Below are 14900 nucleotides of genomic sequence, written 5' to 3' on the forward strand. Positions count from 1 at the left end.
TACCACTAGTTTCAAAGATTGTCACAGGACTTCTGAAGTAGTTCTGTACTGTCATATAAAATAAATGTTGTTTTTCGGTGTTTAATGATAGAAAAATTATTTAACATTCCCCGTACGTTATTAACATTTTTTCTGATGTCTTTCATTTAAAACCAAATGAAAGATATGCAGCTTAAAAATAATTTTACTGCACTTTAATTAAGAAAGTAAACTATTTTCATTGCCTACTAATTTAATTTATAATATTGCCGTGATTGGTTAGGTTGATATTTTTTTTTTTTTTTGTCTTCAGTCATTTGACTGGTTTGATGCAGCTCTCCAAGATTCCCTATCTAGTGCTAGTCGTTTCATTTCAGTATACCCTCTACATCCTACATCCCCAACAATTTGTTTTACATACTCCAAACGTGGCCTGCCTACACAATTTTTCCCTTCTACCTGTCCTTCCAATATTAAAGCGACTATTCCAGGATGTGGCCTATAAGTCTGTCTCTTCTTTTAACTATATTTTTCCAAACGCTTCTTTCTTCATCTATTTGTCGCAATACCTCTTCATTTGTCACTTTATCCACCCATCTGATTTTTAACATTCTCCTATAGCACCGCATTTCAAAAGCTTCTAATCTTTTCTTCTCAGATACTCCGATCGTCCAAGTTTCACTTCCATATAAAGCGACACTCCAAACATACACTTTCAAAAATCTTTTCCTGACATTTAAATTAATTTTTGATGTAAACAAATTATATTTCTTACTGAAGGCTCGTTTAGCTTGTGCTATTCGGCATTTTATATCGCTCCTGCTTCGTCCATCTTTAGTAATTTTACTTCCCAAATAACAAAATTCTTCTACCTCCATAATCTTTTCTCCTCCTATTTTCACATTCAGCGGTCCATCTTTGTTATTTCTACTACATTTCATTAATTTTGTTTTGTTCTTGTTTATTTTCACGCGATAGTTCTTGCGTAGGAGTTCATCTATGCCGTTCATTGTTTCTTCTAAATCCTTTTTACTCTCGGCTAGAATTACTATATCATCAGCAAATCGTAGCATCTTTATCTTTTCACCTTGTACTGTTACTCCGAATCTAAATTGTTCTTTAACATCATTAACTGCTAGTTCCATGTAAAAATTAAAAAGTAATGGAGATAGGGAACATCCTTGTCGGACTCCCTTTCTTATTAGGGCTTCTTTCTTATGTTCTTCGATTATTACTGTTGAGGTTTGGTTCCTGTAAATGTCAGCAATTATTCTTCTATCTCTATTCTTGAACCGTAAACTTTTTAAAATGCTGAACATAGCAATTATACCTGGCGATAATGTTCAGTACTCTTTCGTTATATGTTACCCAAAAATTCTTGCCCAAATCACTCAAAAATAATTATCATGTTAAAAAACCAATTTTAAATCGACAAAAAATGGGAAAAATGTTTTTCAATTTTTGCAAAAAATTTTTTCGATTTTTTCTATATATTTTTTTTTAAATTATCGGAACGTAAAATTATAATTTTACATTTAGACCGTATATTGTAAAAATCGGTGGGGCTCCGCCCCCCCCCCCAAATCCCCTTCAACAATCATTATACAGAGTGATTCAGGAGGATAGGGCAATACTTTGACAACTCATTCTAGAGGCTAAAAATAAGAAAAATGTTCATATAAACATAGGTCCGAAAACGCTTCGTTAGCGAGTTATACATGGTGAAAGATTTCGCCCGAGTTTCAGTTCCTCCGGATAAATTAAGGCTTTCTGAAAAACTGGGAAGGTCAATTAAGGGGAAAATTGTTTCTTACCGTTTTTGAGCTGGGAAATCGAAAAAAATAGGTCCCAGAACTGTATCTCTCTTAGTTTCCAAGATATCCCGTGTAAAACGCCAAAAATAGGGTCAAAAAACACATTTTTTGCGTTTGACGAACAATAACGTTTTTAAATTGGCGATAAATCATACATTTTTAAAACGTAAATTGTAGAGAATTTAATTATAAGAAGATTGAGATGTAAATAATGTCGACAGAAAACAAATAAAATTTTAAACACGTCGACTCTTATTAACAACAAAACTGATTAATTTTTAACAGATTAAAAAACTTTTTCGTTTTACAGTAAAAAATAACTGGAGGAAGAAAGAATACTTACTGTTTTTTTTTTTTTATGATAATGATAAAATGCTGCTTACAAGTAGTATTTCATGCGGTTTAATAACTTTCAAAAATGCCACCGTTGTGTTCAATGCATTTTTCAACGCGTTGTACTAGATTTTGTGTTGCCGGTCTAACGGTATCTTTGCGTTCTTTGATTATAGTTGCAGCGTTGAGAACGGGAGCGATCAGTTCATCGCGTGCGTCTGCTTTTTGCTTGTAAACTTCATTTTTCAACCGTCCCCACAAACAATAATCCAACGGACTTTACTTTACGATTTGGTACAACACGACCAGGATACCTATGTCGATATTCCGTAACCGCTGCCGCAGCACTTCCATTGCAAAATCCATAGATGAAAATCACGTCGGAATATTCGGCATTAGTGAAGATAGGCAGCGTTTTTCAAAACAAAACTAAACAGAATTTCCCTTTTTTTAACAGACAATTTTTTATGCGCAGTAAAACGAATACAATATTGCACTTCTTAACAGTTTTCTGAAAATTTTACGATACGAATTAAATATTTTTTGGCGCTTTACACGGGATATCATAGAAACTAAGATAGATACAGTTCTGGGAGTTACTTTTTTGATTTCCCAGCTCAAAAACCATAAGAAACAGTTGAATTTGTCCCTTAATTGATCTTCCCAGAATTTCAGAAAGTCTTAATTTACCCGGAGGAACTGAAACTCGGGCGTAATCTTTCATCCTGTATAACTCGCTAACGAAGCATTTTCGGACCTATGTTTACGTGAACTTTTTTCTTATTTTTAGCCTTAAGAATGAGTTGTCAAAGTTTGCCCTGTATTTCCTTGATTTTGGGCATAAAAATAATTTTAAAATGAAAAAAACATTTTTCCTCGCTAATCAAGTATGAACATATTAGGAATTCACTGGATATAACCATTTATAGTTATTTATTTTATTAATATAATTTAATCAAACTTAACCTACGCTCGCTAACGTTCCCTAATTAACACGGTAATGGTTTGAGTATTTAAATAATAAATTCAGTAATTGTAACAATTATTTATTATTTAAATAATGAAAACATTATTGTTAATTTGTCGATGTCAACGAGCGTAGGTAAAAAAATATTTTTTTTCCTTAATTCTCGCCTAAAAATTGTTATTTGTAACAAAAAAAAAAAAAACAAAAGGGTGCTTAGGACCGCACGGCCGAAGTGAAAACTTGTATGGGATCGCAATCGTTTCGAATTAATATATATATTACAAGTAGCGTATAACGATTACATTCAATAGCCGCTTTAACCTTTCACCCCTAGAACCAATTTAAACGTGTTTTTTTCCACGATTATCCCGTGTTTGTAGTAAAATTTTCCCGCTGGAAGACTGGATTTGCTGCAAAATACATAATAAAACACTGGTTTCAGACGCCCAGAAAATAGTATATTACTATACTTACAGTGTATTAATATACGTTTAATTTTTCTTCTGCGCAACTTATATACAACATTTTTCACCCAACGTCTCAGATTGCCGTTGTAGCCGATTGGTATAACGCGTCTTTCCGCTGCGTTGCTCGTAACACAGTTCGAGTCTTAGGGGGCTACATTTTTTTTTCACTTTAAATATTATTTATTTATTTAATTCAAACCAACCTTTATAATTAATTATTATAAATAATATTTAAAACGAAAATATTAACCAAATTGACGCCCCTGCGTAATTTCAAACATCCAGCTGGGATTAAGGGAATAGGGAATTTCCCACCGGGATTTCCTATTAAATTACATATATACATTTTTAAAAGTACATAAAATTTTGTTTCATTATTAACTTGACTTATTATTTAGTATTTACAATCGGAGGTTAATAATTATTAATAAATCAATATATTTAAATTGAAAAAAAAGGAGATGAAGTCTGATTCGAACCGATATCCCTTCCTCTTGTAAGATCCAAATATTTCATTAATTAAAATTTTATTGAGCTATAACTCTGGAACCGATGAAAATAAGTACCGCTTATAATATATAGTCGAAAAGCTCTCGATAAAATTGATCGTGGATCGTGTTTTATTACCGACATGATTTTTCCATCGTTCTCAATTTGAACGTTTAAAACTCGATAACGAAGGCGTTAACAGAAAAACGGCGTTCACCGTTGTTTTTATCATAAAATTTTAAACCGAAATCACGTATCGTACGTCAACCTTTCTATTTAAAAAATTAAATTTGATTCAATACGGCGGAAAAAATTAAAAGCCCACCGTAATGCCGATTTTTTAACTTTCCTGAACCCCATTTCTTTCTGCGCCCGTACCCGCTTTTTTCGAATTACAATATATTTACACGTTTTTTTTTTTTATGAAGGATTCGGCGATTATATTTCTTCTTAGCTTCCGTCGCCCTATTTAGCGCATATACTAACTGCAGAGGCGTGCCTGTAGCACGCCCTCCGCAGCTAGACCCTGTAGACCGGTAATCGCTAGCGCACAGATTTCAGCGTATTTAGCGAAAGATCAGATCTGTAGGTATTACGTCGGGTGAGTGCGATCAAAACAGAGGGCTAAATGAATTAATTTCCGGATAACCGAGATCCGGTCGATCGAGAGTGTACCAGATGAGTTAAACGATTAGCGCTCGACCTGCCGATACTTACGCCGTTTGAATAGTAAAAATCGGACGACCGGTTGCCGAGATATCACGGCGGCACCCCCTACCCAATTTCCGAACGGCACCCCGGGGGCGCTTGAAAACATTATTGTCTGTCGGGAACCGCTAGGAGGGGATGGGGTTGCGTCGAGGTGAGTTGAGAAAATTTTTCAGAGCGCTAGGACCGACCGTTTTCGAGATATTTGCGATTTTCTTTCGAAAATTCGGATCCTATTAAAAAGTACTACATTTTTCCCATATATATATATATATATGTGTGTGTGTGTGTGTGTGCGGTATATAGATATATAATAATAATATAACAATAAATGTTTATAATAATAAAAGCAATTGTAAAAATTAAAAAAAAAAGGAAAAATTAAAAATATCTTTTTAAAAGAATTAAATTTGACTAAAGAAAATAATAAATTAAAAAAAAAGAAATCAAGGTAATTAAATGAAGGATTAAACATAGTTACGAGGGATTTAAATATTAAATCAACTTTGAGAGAGATTTAATTTTTAAATGGATTATGACGTTGTAGAAATAGCAGAGGTATTTAAAAATTAAGTCCTCACCTGTCTTATATCGATTTATCCTCCAACGAAAATATTTAAAATTAAAAGAGTTCTTTAATTCGATTAATCGAAAAAATCGATTTTCAGAGAGGTTTAATTTTTAAATGAATTATGTCGTTGTAGAAATAGTAGACATTTACAGATTAAAGTCCTCACTAGGTGTTACATGGATAAGAAAACATTTAAAAGCAATAATTTAAAATTTAAAGAGATCTTTAATACGATTAATCCAAACATTCAATTTTCATAGATATTCAATTTTTAAATAGGCACGATTACGTATGTGTATACAGAGTGTTTCTAAAGTACTGGGCTGGCAATATTTTTTCGAATTCTACTTGTAAAACTAAACGAAAAATATCCCAAACCAATAAACCATAGAGCTTAATTTTTAAATGTATTTTTAATAGGGACGATTACGTATGTGTATACAGGGTATTTCTAAAGTACTGGGCTGGCAATATTTTTTCGAATTCTACTTGTAAAACTAAACGAAAAATATCCCAAACGAATAAACCATAGAGCTTTAATTTTTAAATGGCACGATTACGTATGTGTATACAGAGTGTTTCTAAAATACTGGGCTGGCAATACTTTTTCGAATTCTACTGGTAAAACTAAACGAAAAATATCCTTAGTTACAGCAATTTCTCCTTTGTTCTCCCCCTGTCCGCCATTTTCTTATTTTTATATAAAACTTTATATCTCGAGATCGGATAGAGGAATAAGATTAATATTTGGTAAGCGTCTCGGTAATAAAGTTTTAAAATCAGGAATTAAATACCTTCCTAAATTACAAAACATCGGCGATGTTTATTTTTCAATCCGTTATATCTCCGTAAACGTTGGTTTTATCTTTGCTAAAATATTACGCCTTTAATTTTGAACAAAATGTCATTTTATTTTTTAAATCGGGTAACAAATAGTCGAGTTACAGGAAAAAATCGACGTTGTAATTTTATGATGTAATTACTACGCGAGTAAATTATTACTTATTAATTGATACATACTACAATCGACTGTAAATAAAAACAGTTAATTGAACTGAATGTAAAGTGGAGGATATAAAAATTAGATATCCGTGTTTTAATTACATGTGCTGATGAAACACAGTCGTGCTGTCCCAGATTAAAATAACGGCAAAATTCTCTATGCGCTCCCTCCACACTGTCATTGATTTTGTAAAACGCTTTGATAGCAAATGCACGTTACACACCACTCCAAGGATCCATGACAACTAAATGGCAGGTTAGGTTAGAGAGACTCACCGGGTTGGTCTAGTGGTCTTCCCAAATCAGATGATTTGGAAGCCGAGAGTTCCAGCATTGAAGTCCTAGTAAATCCAGTTATTTTTACACGGATTTGAATACTAGGTCATGGATATCGGTGTTCTTTGGTGGTTGGGTTTCAATTAACCTCACATCTCAGGAATAGTCGAACTGAGAATGTACAAGACTACACTTCATTTACACTCATACATATCATTCTCTGAAGTATTATCTAAACGATAGTTTCCGGAGGCTAAACAGGAAAAGAGAGGTTAGGTTAGAGAGGCTGGTGCCACTTATCAAGTGGTAATCGCCCACGGCTACCAACACAACTTTCAAAATTTCACAAAAAGTGTTCAAAATTTACACAAAAGTGTAGAGAGAGAGAGAGAGTGAGGGGGGAGAGAGATAGATAGATAGATAGACAGACAGACAGATAGATAGAGAGAGAGAGAGAGAGAGAGAGAGAGGGGGGATAATACGTGAGTAAGCAAGCTCTGTAATATAAATGATTTATTATAAATAATGAACAAATCTGTTCATCTTTTATCTCACTTTTGGTTTTTTGTCTAAGCGATCTAAGTGTGCGTCCATTATGTTTCAATAAACATGCACGCAATGATATTTGGAATGATTCAAATCCCATAAGGGGGGGGGGAGTAAAATCCATTTTCCTTTTTATTGTTTCTGTATTGAAACTCCAATACATTCTTGTACTAATTAGATGACTCCACTACGTCACCATAGTTAAGTATTTGGGCAATTTCATGCAGGGAAGAAAGATAATAAGCCTAAATTTTCTTCATTTTTTTGTCAATTATCATTTTAATTTATATATTCAGAATGGATTAACCTTTTCCCATCACGATGATCCGCGGTTGATTAGCGCTCCGTGGTGAAAATATGTTGGTATTTAATTGCCTCCCTTCATAGTCTTATGCTGCTACCCTCTTGTGAAAAAAATTTCTAAAAATTAAGTATATTAAAGAGATTTAACAGATTCTGACAAAAAAAACAGTTACGATTGGATATTTTTTATGCCTGTAACAACAAAAAAATTGTAACGGTACAAAAATTACGATAATTTAATTGCAGAATTTTTTTTGCGCTTTTCTACCGTGTTTTTTATTAGCGAAATTTTTTTTTGCTTTGCGCTTGTGAAACATAGTTTGCAGATTTAAAAAATAATACTTTCAAGCAAATCGGTTGAAAACTGGACAAAATATGATGAAAAACCCGTGTCATAAATCGCAGATTAGTAACATATGTTAGTATAAATAAAAGTAGATTTTGAAAACTACGTTTTATAAAAATCCCCACCACTCAAAAGGCTATTCAGATTGACAAAAACCATTTTTACTATACACTGTTATTCATTACGAATCGATATGTGTTACACGTTTACCGATATCATTTGTCAGAAAAGATATTTATAGACCTCAAGTAAAAGTGACGTATTTATGATCACAAGTCCTTTTTTTTGTGTGCCGTATAACATAATTTATTTTGACATTTCAATAAATCGATATGTTGCTAATATAATAAGCTATTTTTGTAAATAATAAATAAATCAGTAATCCTCATAGCAATTATAATACCCAAGTAACAGACACACACACACAAGCACATTTCTGATAAAAAAATGGTCATATTCTTTCTAGTCTAAATAAAACATTTTACATCGTATAAAAGTCGTTCAAATTGTGTAATAAAACAGATTCCTTTGTGAATATAAAAGAAAATAACCGACTTAGATGCCATATAAAATGATTTTGTAACAGCGTTTTAAAACTGACGCCGTGCGTAACCAGTTCCAAGGCTACATGATCGAAAAAGGTTAATAGATTATGAAATTTTGTAAAATTATTTCAGATTATAATTCACCGATGCTAAAAATACTGCTTATAATTCATCAAGAAGGTAGTAAGAAAACGGTCACCGTGGATGCTGTATCTGAAATTTTTACTCGAAGACTACAATAATTTTTTTAACATAATACTTTATTTGAATACTTTAAAATTCTCTTTCTAAGTAGTAGTCTGTTGAGGGCAAAGAAACCTAAAACCACAACGTAACTTTCCTAGCTTTGATGGAAAAAATTATATAAACCATTTTTTTTTCAGAAGTCAATGTGACATTCCAAATTGCTCCATCGGGTTTCAAAATTTAGTAAAATAACAATTTTTTTTATCAACTGTTTTAATGGATTTTCAATAAACCACATAATACACTATCCAAAATGTAAACACAATATTCCACTTACTGAATCCAGATACATAATCAGGATCGCATCAAAACTAAAAAAAAATATTAACAAAGCAAAAAAAAAATAAATTTCACAAAAAAGAAACATATATATAAAACTCCACAATAATGATCATAATAATAAAAAATAATAACAATGTAACAAAACAGAACAATACGACGAGGTTACTGTACACATTTATTTAATAATCAGTTCCACGGCTAATAACCTCTTTGCATGTAGGTCGTAACACGATTGTATGTTCAAACTGAGCAGTATAACAACCCTTTATGTCGCACAATGGCGGATACGCTTCAACAATATCTGAAAAAATAAATAAAATATATAAACAACACAATAACACACTTACAAAGAAATATTCAACAGGGGAGAGATCAATTTAAAATCTTTCTATTTTTTAATTCCACGGTCAAACCAGGTCTCAGTTTACATCATCCTCTGAAAAGATTTTTGACACGCTTTCTTATGAAGGGTGTCTGATTACTTCCATGCACACTACATTACTGAAGTTGTTCTTTGTTCTTAGTTTACCGCATCTCCACTAGAGCATACACTGACTTTCTGGCAGGTACATTCATAAATCTGTTGCTGGCAATCATTTGAGTCGATCGAGTATTTTAATTTGTAAAAAACGAATGAAAGAGAATTATGTGTGGTGATCAATCATTACTTTTTGAAAGTGAAAACCACAAAGAAATTAAAACCGGGGGGAGATAATTATTGCGAGTTAGCTTTATCGATTAGAACCGGTTTTGAATATTCTGGATAACGATCTATAGAGATTAAACAGCAAAATATTAAATAAAAATTCATATGATGACTGAGAATAGAAACCGATCACAAAGACTAATGACATCTTAAATGATTAAGTACATCATATTTTGGATAAATATCCAAAATAGTTTTCAAGATGGATGCCATAATTATATCACAATCTATCAAAAGTGTGAGCGAGTAAACATTTTTTAAACACAGTTTAGAGCTGTTTCAACATATTCAAGAGGAAATTTTGTGCAATTTCATATTGGGAAACACTCGTATATTGCTACTGACCTGCTGAAAACAAACAGTCAAAAACAGCAGTCAAAGTACAGGAATTCATTCCACAGAAGAGAAAAACCATTGACATCAACAGCAAAGATAATCGATGGCCACTATCTTTTGGAATGCTCACGTATCTTAATTGACTTTCTGAAAAGCTCTCCTAGTTTCTGAAAAAACTAGGCGATCGTGTCATCTTTTCTGTATAGTGTAAATGCGAAAGTAAAGGAAAAAATCTGCTGTGCACACCAGATGACTTCCTCATTGTACGCCTATTAAATTACAGTAATGTTTCTTTCTGTCACACTTCATTTCCTTTTTTTACCCTATATATTTTCAGACAGAAATTCTCTCCTAGGAATAAATTCATGACATCTAGTATTTCTTCTAATTTATCTTTGATTTTCTTTTGAAAAGATAACATCACAGGATAATTTTTACATTTTAAGTTTTTCCTTGAATAGTTGTTACTTCAATGTCAAATTTCAATGTATTACTTCTTCTGTACCAGATTTTGAATGATGGACATAGATTGCCCGTACTTTATAAATATTATCTCCTGGTACAAATATCACAGTATTATGATATATTACTGAACTGATATATCACAGAACTGTGATATATTGTCATAATATGGCTGTAGTGTAGAATGCTATTTCTATCGATAAACAAAAAGGAACGATTCATCAGAATGCTAATTAGCAGGAAAGTTATTGTCCAACCCGAATAAAAACAGATCATTTTACACGCTTCAAATTACTTCTCTGATACTTTTAATTTCAATCAAAACTTTAAAGTTATAAATATGTATACTGCATAAATAAATTTTTGAAAATTCAAATAATTCATTAACATATTGACCACTCCATAATAAAATTTAATATTATACAAAATATAAATCACCAAAACACAGTATCAGAAAAATTATACTTACCATATTAATTCCAATAATTGATTTTCACAGGATCCCGCATTTTCAGTCGGTATTGAATTCTATTCCACAAAAATTAATTCTTGGAATTAATATTCTAAGTATAACTTATCTAATTATTGTGTTTTGGTTGTTTATATTTCATATATTAAATAATATATAATAAAGGACAAACGTATAACTTAGCTTTCTACCAAGAGTACAAAATCTAACGATGTTGCTTACCTTATCTTATTGCTCTTTCAATTTTTATCATAAAAGCGCTGTCGAGAGTTTTCCTCATCATCAGTTAATAAAAATGTTTTTGAAAATTACACGTTAAAATTAAAACATTAAAAATTGTTGCATATTGTAAAATATGTAGTCAAGAAATAAAGACAAACGTCAGTTCTTGTATTGTTGTTGCGGTGAGTTTAGTGAGTTACTACGTTCTCAGATAAAGACAAAGCAAAGTGTGTTTTATTGATGGCCGAATTAAAATCTGTAATTTTAGTTCAACGTGTGTTTTGACGTGATTTCGGAAGAGATCCACCGCACAAAAATAACATAATGCGTCGGTTCAAACGATTAGAAGAAACCGGATCGGTTAAGAAACAGAAATCAACCGGCAGACCGAGTGTACCGGACGAAACGGGTGAATAATTAGACGATCGGCAATTAGAAGTGCTGGGAAGTCCATCCCCCGTTGAAGCGTCGAATTAGGTATTCCAAAATCGACAGTTCACAAAGTTTTACGTAAAAAACAAAATTTACATGCTTATAAAATCCAGATACTGCAGGAATTGAAACCCGATAATGGTGTAAAACGTTCCAATTTCGCTGTTCAAATGTCGTACAAGAATGATTGAAAACGAACCATTTTTAGACGATATAATTTTTACAGACGAAGCTACATTCCACGTGAATGGATGTGTTAACAGACACAATCCACAAATACGAAGCTCTGAAAACCCACACGCAATTATCGAGAAACAACGCGATTTGCCTAAAGTTAATGTTTGGTGTGGTGTGATGAAAATCATGTAATAGGGCCTTTCTTCTTTGCCGAAAAAACAGTTAATGGAGTCGTGTACCATGACATGTTAACAGATTATTGCTTTCCTCAGCCGGATGAATTCGAAAACATTCATCGACTTCATTTCCAACAAGATGGTGCTTCCCCCGCACTTCAATGCACCGGTTATGGACACTTTGAACGAAAGAGATCGATGGATAGGCTGGCAAGGACCCGTACTTTGGCTTCCAGACCTGACACCTTGCGATTTTCTCTTGCGGGGGTACATCTTGCGTTGTTTATACACAAAAAAATTTGCGACCTAAACCGCTTAAAAAACAGGATTAATGAAGCGATGACAACCGTTAACGAAGAAATGTTAACTAATGTTTGGAGAGAAGTCGAGTATAGTTTGGACATTTGTCAAGCGACTAAGGGTGCACATATTGAAATTTATTAATTATGTAAAAAAATGTTTGAGACGACAAATTTGAAAAATAAAAAACAAACTGTAATTTAGTTTTAATTTAAACCATGTTCAAAACTGCACCATTCTTTTATGATAACTCTGTATAAAAAAAAAGAAATACCTTTTTCGCAAAGATATTTAAGTGCCATCTGATATTTAGTACATCCGACTCTGTCCAACCATCTTTTACAAAATGCTAAAGTACCAAAATAAGTATTGATGGTATTCAGTAAACTTCTTGATGATCCCAATCTAGAACAAATAAAAAAAAAGTAACGATAAATAAATTAAGTCCCTAAATACAAAAAATGGAAAAATCAACAAAGTCAATAAACTTAAATATCTTGGGGAAATAATCTAAATCATGGTTTAGAGAAAGAACCTGATCAAAGAAGAATGAGAAAAAAGAATTTGGCCTACCAACAAAAGATATTTACATAAAAAAGGCATCTCAATAAAAACCGATATCAGGCATTCCAATATAATAACCAAGCTGAAAGGCCTAAACGCATAAGAACATACCTTTAGTTTGAAATCAGGTGAAATAAATCCAATATTAATAAAGAAAGGAAAATCTTGGGACCAATAAAAATAGATGAAAACAAATATTTAGAAGTAATAAATATGAGTATTTACACGTATTTATGCATTTACAAATACAATCAAACTGAGAAAACATCAGATTCCATCAGAAAAAAAGAACCAAATTCTTTGGCCACTTAATAAGAACGAATAGCAGGTTCACAAAACAAATCTTCAATCATATTTACAACAAAAAGAACAGAATTCAATAAACTTCAGTGCAAAAAGGCCTAAAAGAAATGAAAAAACCTGAAGAAATAGTATAAGATTACGATCAGAAAACTGTTACAATATTTCGAGGATTCCCAAGAGGAAAAAAGAAAACGTCTGATCAGAAAAAAGAATGCAAAATGTTGCTTCATGTGGTTGTTGGCCAAATTCATTAAAAAAAAGAAGTTAAATAAATAAAAACATGCTCATTAAAAAAAAGAAGTTAAATAAATAAAAACATGCAAAACTATAAAATGAAATAAAGAATAACATAAATTTTCTTAATTTATTGGAACAACAGAATTAAGTTGTTTTTAACAGAATTTAAATTCTGATAAAAGACATATACAAACAACGATGAAATTAATTTCACAAGAACTACCGGTGAAATATACAAATAGATCTTAGCTCACATTAGGAATGAGTATACGAGATCCGTTCAGAAAATAACCAACCATTTTAATTATGCGCCAACAGATATTTAGTGACTGTGGTTGGCAGCACTGTTATTCTGCATAACCTCCACTGCAACCACATGTTCTTGGATTATTGGTATCTCATTTAATTTTCACGTTATTATTATTTGAGTGCAACGTGTTTAAGTGTTAGTAAAACGATTTTTGTAATGTGCAATTTTTGGGAGCAATGGATACAATATAAAATTTTGCATGAAACTGGGGAAAACTTTTACAGAAAAGTTTCAACTTTCGAAACAAGCTTACAGAGATGACACTTTGGGTGTACACAATGTTACGAACAGTTTTCACGATTAAAAATGGTCATCAGTCAATTGAAGGTGGTCATCGACCAAGAAGGCCTTGGACTTCAACTGATGGATGACACCTGCATTCAGAAAATCAACTACCTGGTGTGTGCAAATCGCCGATTGACTGTCAGAGAACTTGCACAAGAGGTTAAAGCATCTTGATTGGATAATGCCATAACATTATGAGTGAAAAATTTAACATGCATCGAGTTGCAGTACAGTTTGTTCATTTGATGACAACAAAAAAGGACATCGAGTAGATGTTTGGCAGCAACTTCTTGAACAAGCAGATGACGATGAAATATTCATGCAATGGATCATAACAGGAGATGAAAGCTGGGTTTACAGCTACGATATTGAGACAAAAAGTTCAATCATCACCAATGGATTGACAAAGAATCTCCACGCCCTAAGAAAGCATTTCAATTTCAATCCAATGTCAAAGTAATGCTCTCTGTTTTTTTGATTTTAACGGAACTGTGCATTTTGAATTCTTGCCTCAAGGTGAAACAGTGAACCGGGCATGGGCATACTATCAAAGTGTTTTACAATGGTTACGTGAAAAAAATCCGCAGAAAGGGACCAGAGCTGTGGTAAGACAACTCATGGTTCCTTCAACACAATGCGCGCCCGCACACTCAGTTTTGTGCCAAAAATCAGACAACTGTCCTCCATCTGCCTCCCTGCTGGTCAAATTATTTTTCTCTTATTTCTGAAATTAAAATCGGCGATGAAAGGTTTAAGACTATTGATGACATTACAGCAAATTCGTCATGGACCTTAAAAGTCATTTAAAATGAAGCTATCCAGAACTGCTTGGCGAAGTGGAAACACCGCTGGAAAAAGTGTATTAGTAAGAGAGATGAATACTTTGAAGAAGACAAAAACCAATCATCTGTAAAATTAATAATAAAGATTAAAAACATTAAATTGGGTTACTTTCTGAACAGACCTCGTAGAAATACTACTCCACAGATAAAAAAAGAAACCTTGATTTATTCGGCATTTGCTTGATATATATATATATCTTTATAT

General features: G+C 32.5%; 2 protein-coding genes across 2 annotated transcripts in view; both read right to left on the reverse strand.

The window, feature by feature from the left end:
* The window catches only part of LOC142333334 (dynein axonemal heavy chain 10-like), a 363654-nt gene that overhangs the window by 298304 nt on the left and 50450 nt on the right, over positions 1-14900 (reverse strand). The gene's annotated exons all lie outside the window — the stretch shown is intronic.
* LOC142333394 (methionine aminopeptidase 2-like) overlaps positions 8833-14900 on the reverse strand; it is a 29631-nt gene continuing 23563 nt past the window's right edge. The window contains exons 8-9 of the mRNA XM_075380427.1: positions 12429-12559; positions 8833-9175 (exon numbers count right to left, since the gene is read on the reverse strand). Coding sequence (XP_075236542.1) covers positions 9054-9175; positions 12429-12559 — 253 coding nt within the window. The 3' untranslated portion in view covers positions 8833-9053. The remainder of the gene's footprint in view (positions 9176-12428; positions 12560-14900) is intronic.

This window comes from Lycorma delicatula, chromosome 12 (genome assembly GCF_047948215.1).
Source record: "Lycorma delicatula isolate Av1 chromosome 12, ASM4794821v1, whole genome shotgun sequence".
NCBI classification, from domain to species: Eukaryota; Metazoa; Arthropoda; class Insecta; order Hemiptera; family Fulgoridae; genus Lycorma; species Lycorma delicatula.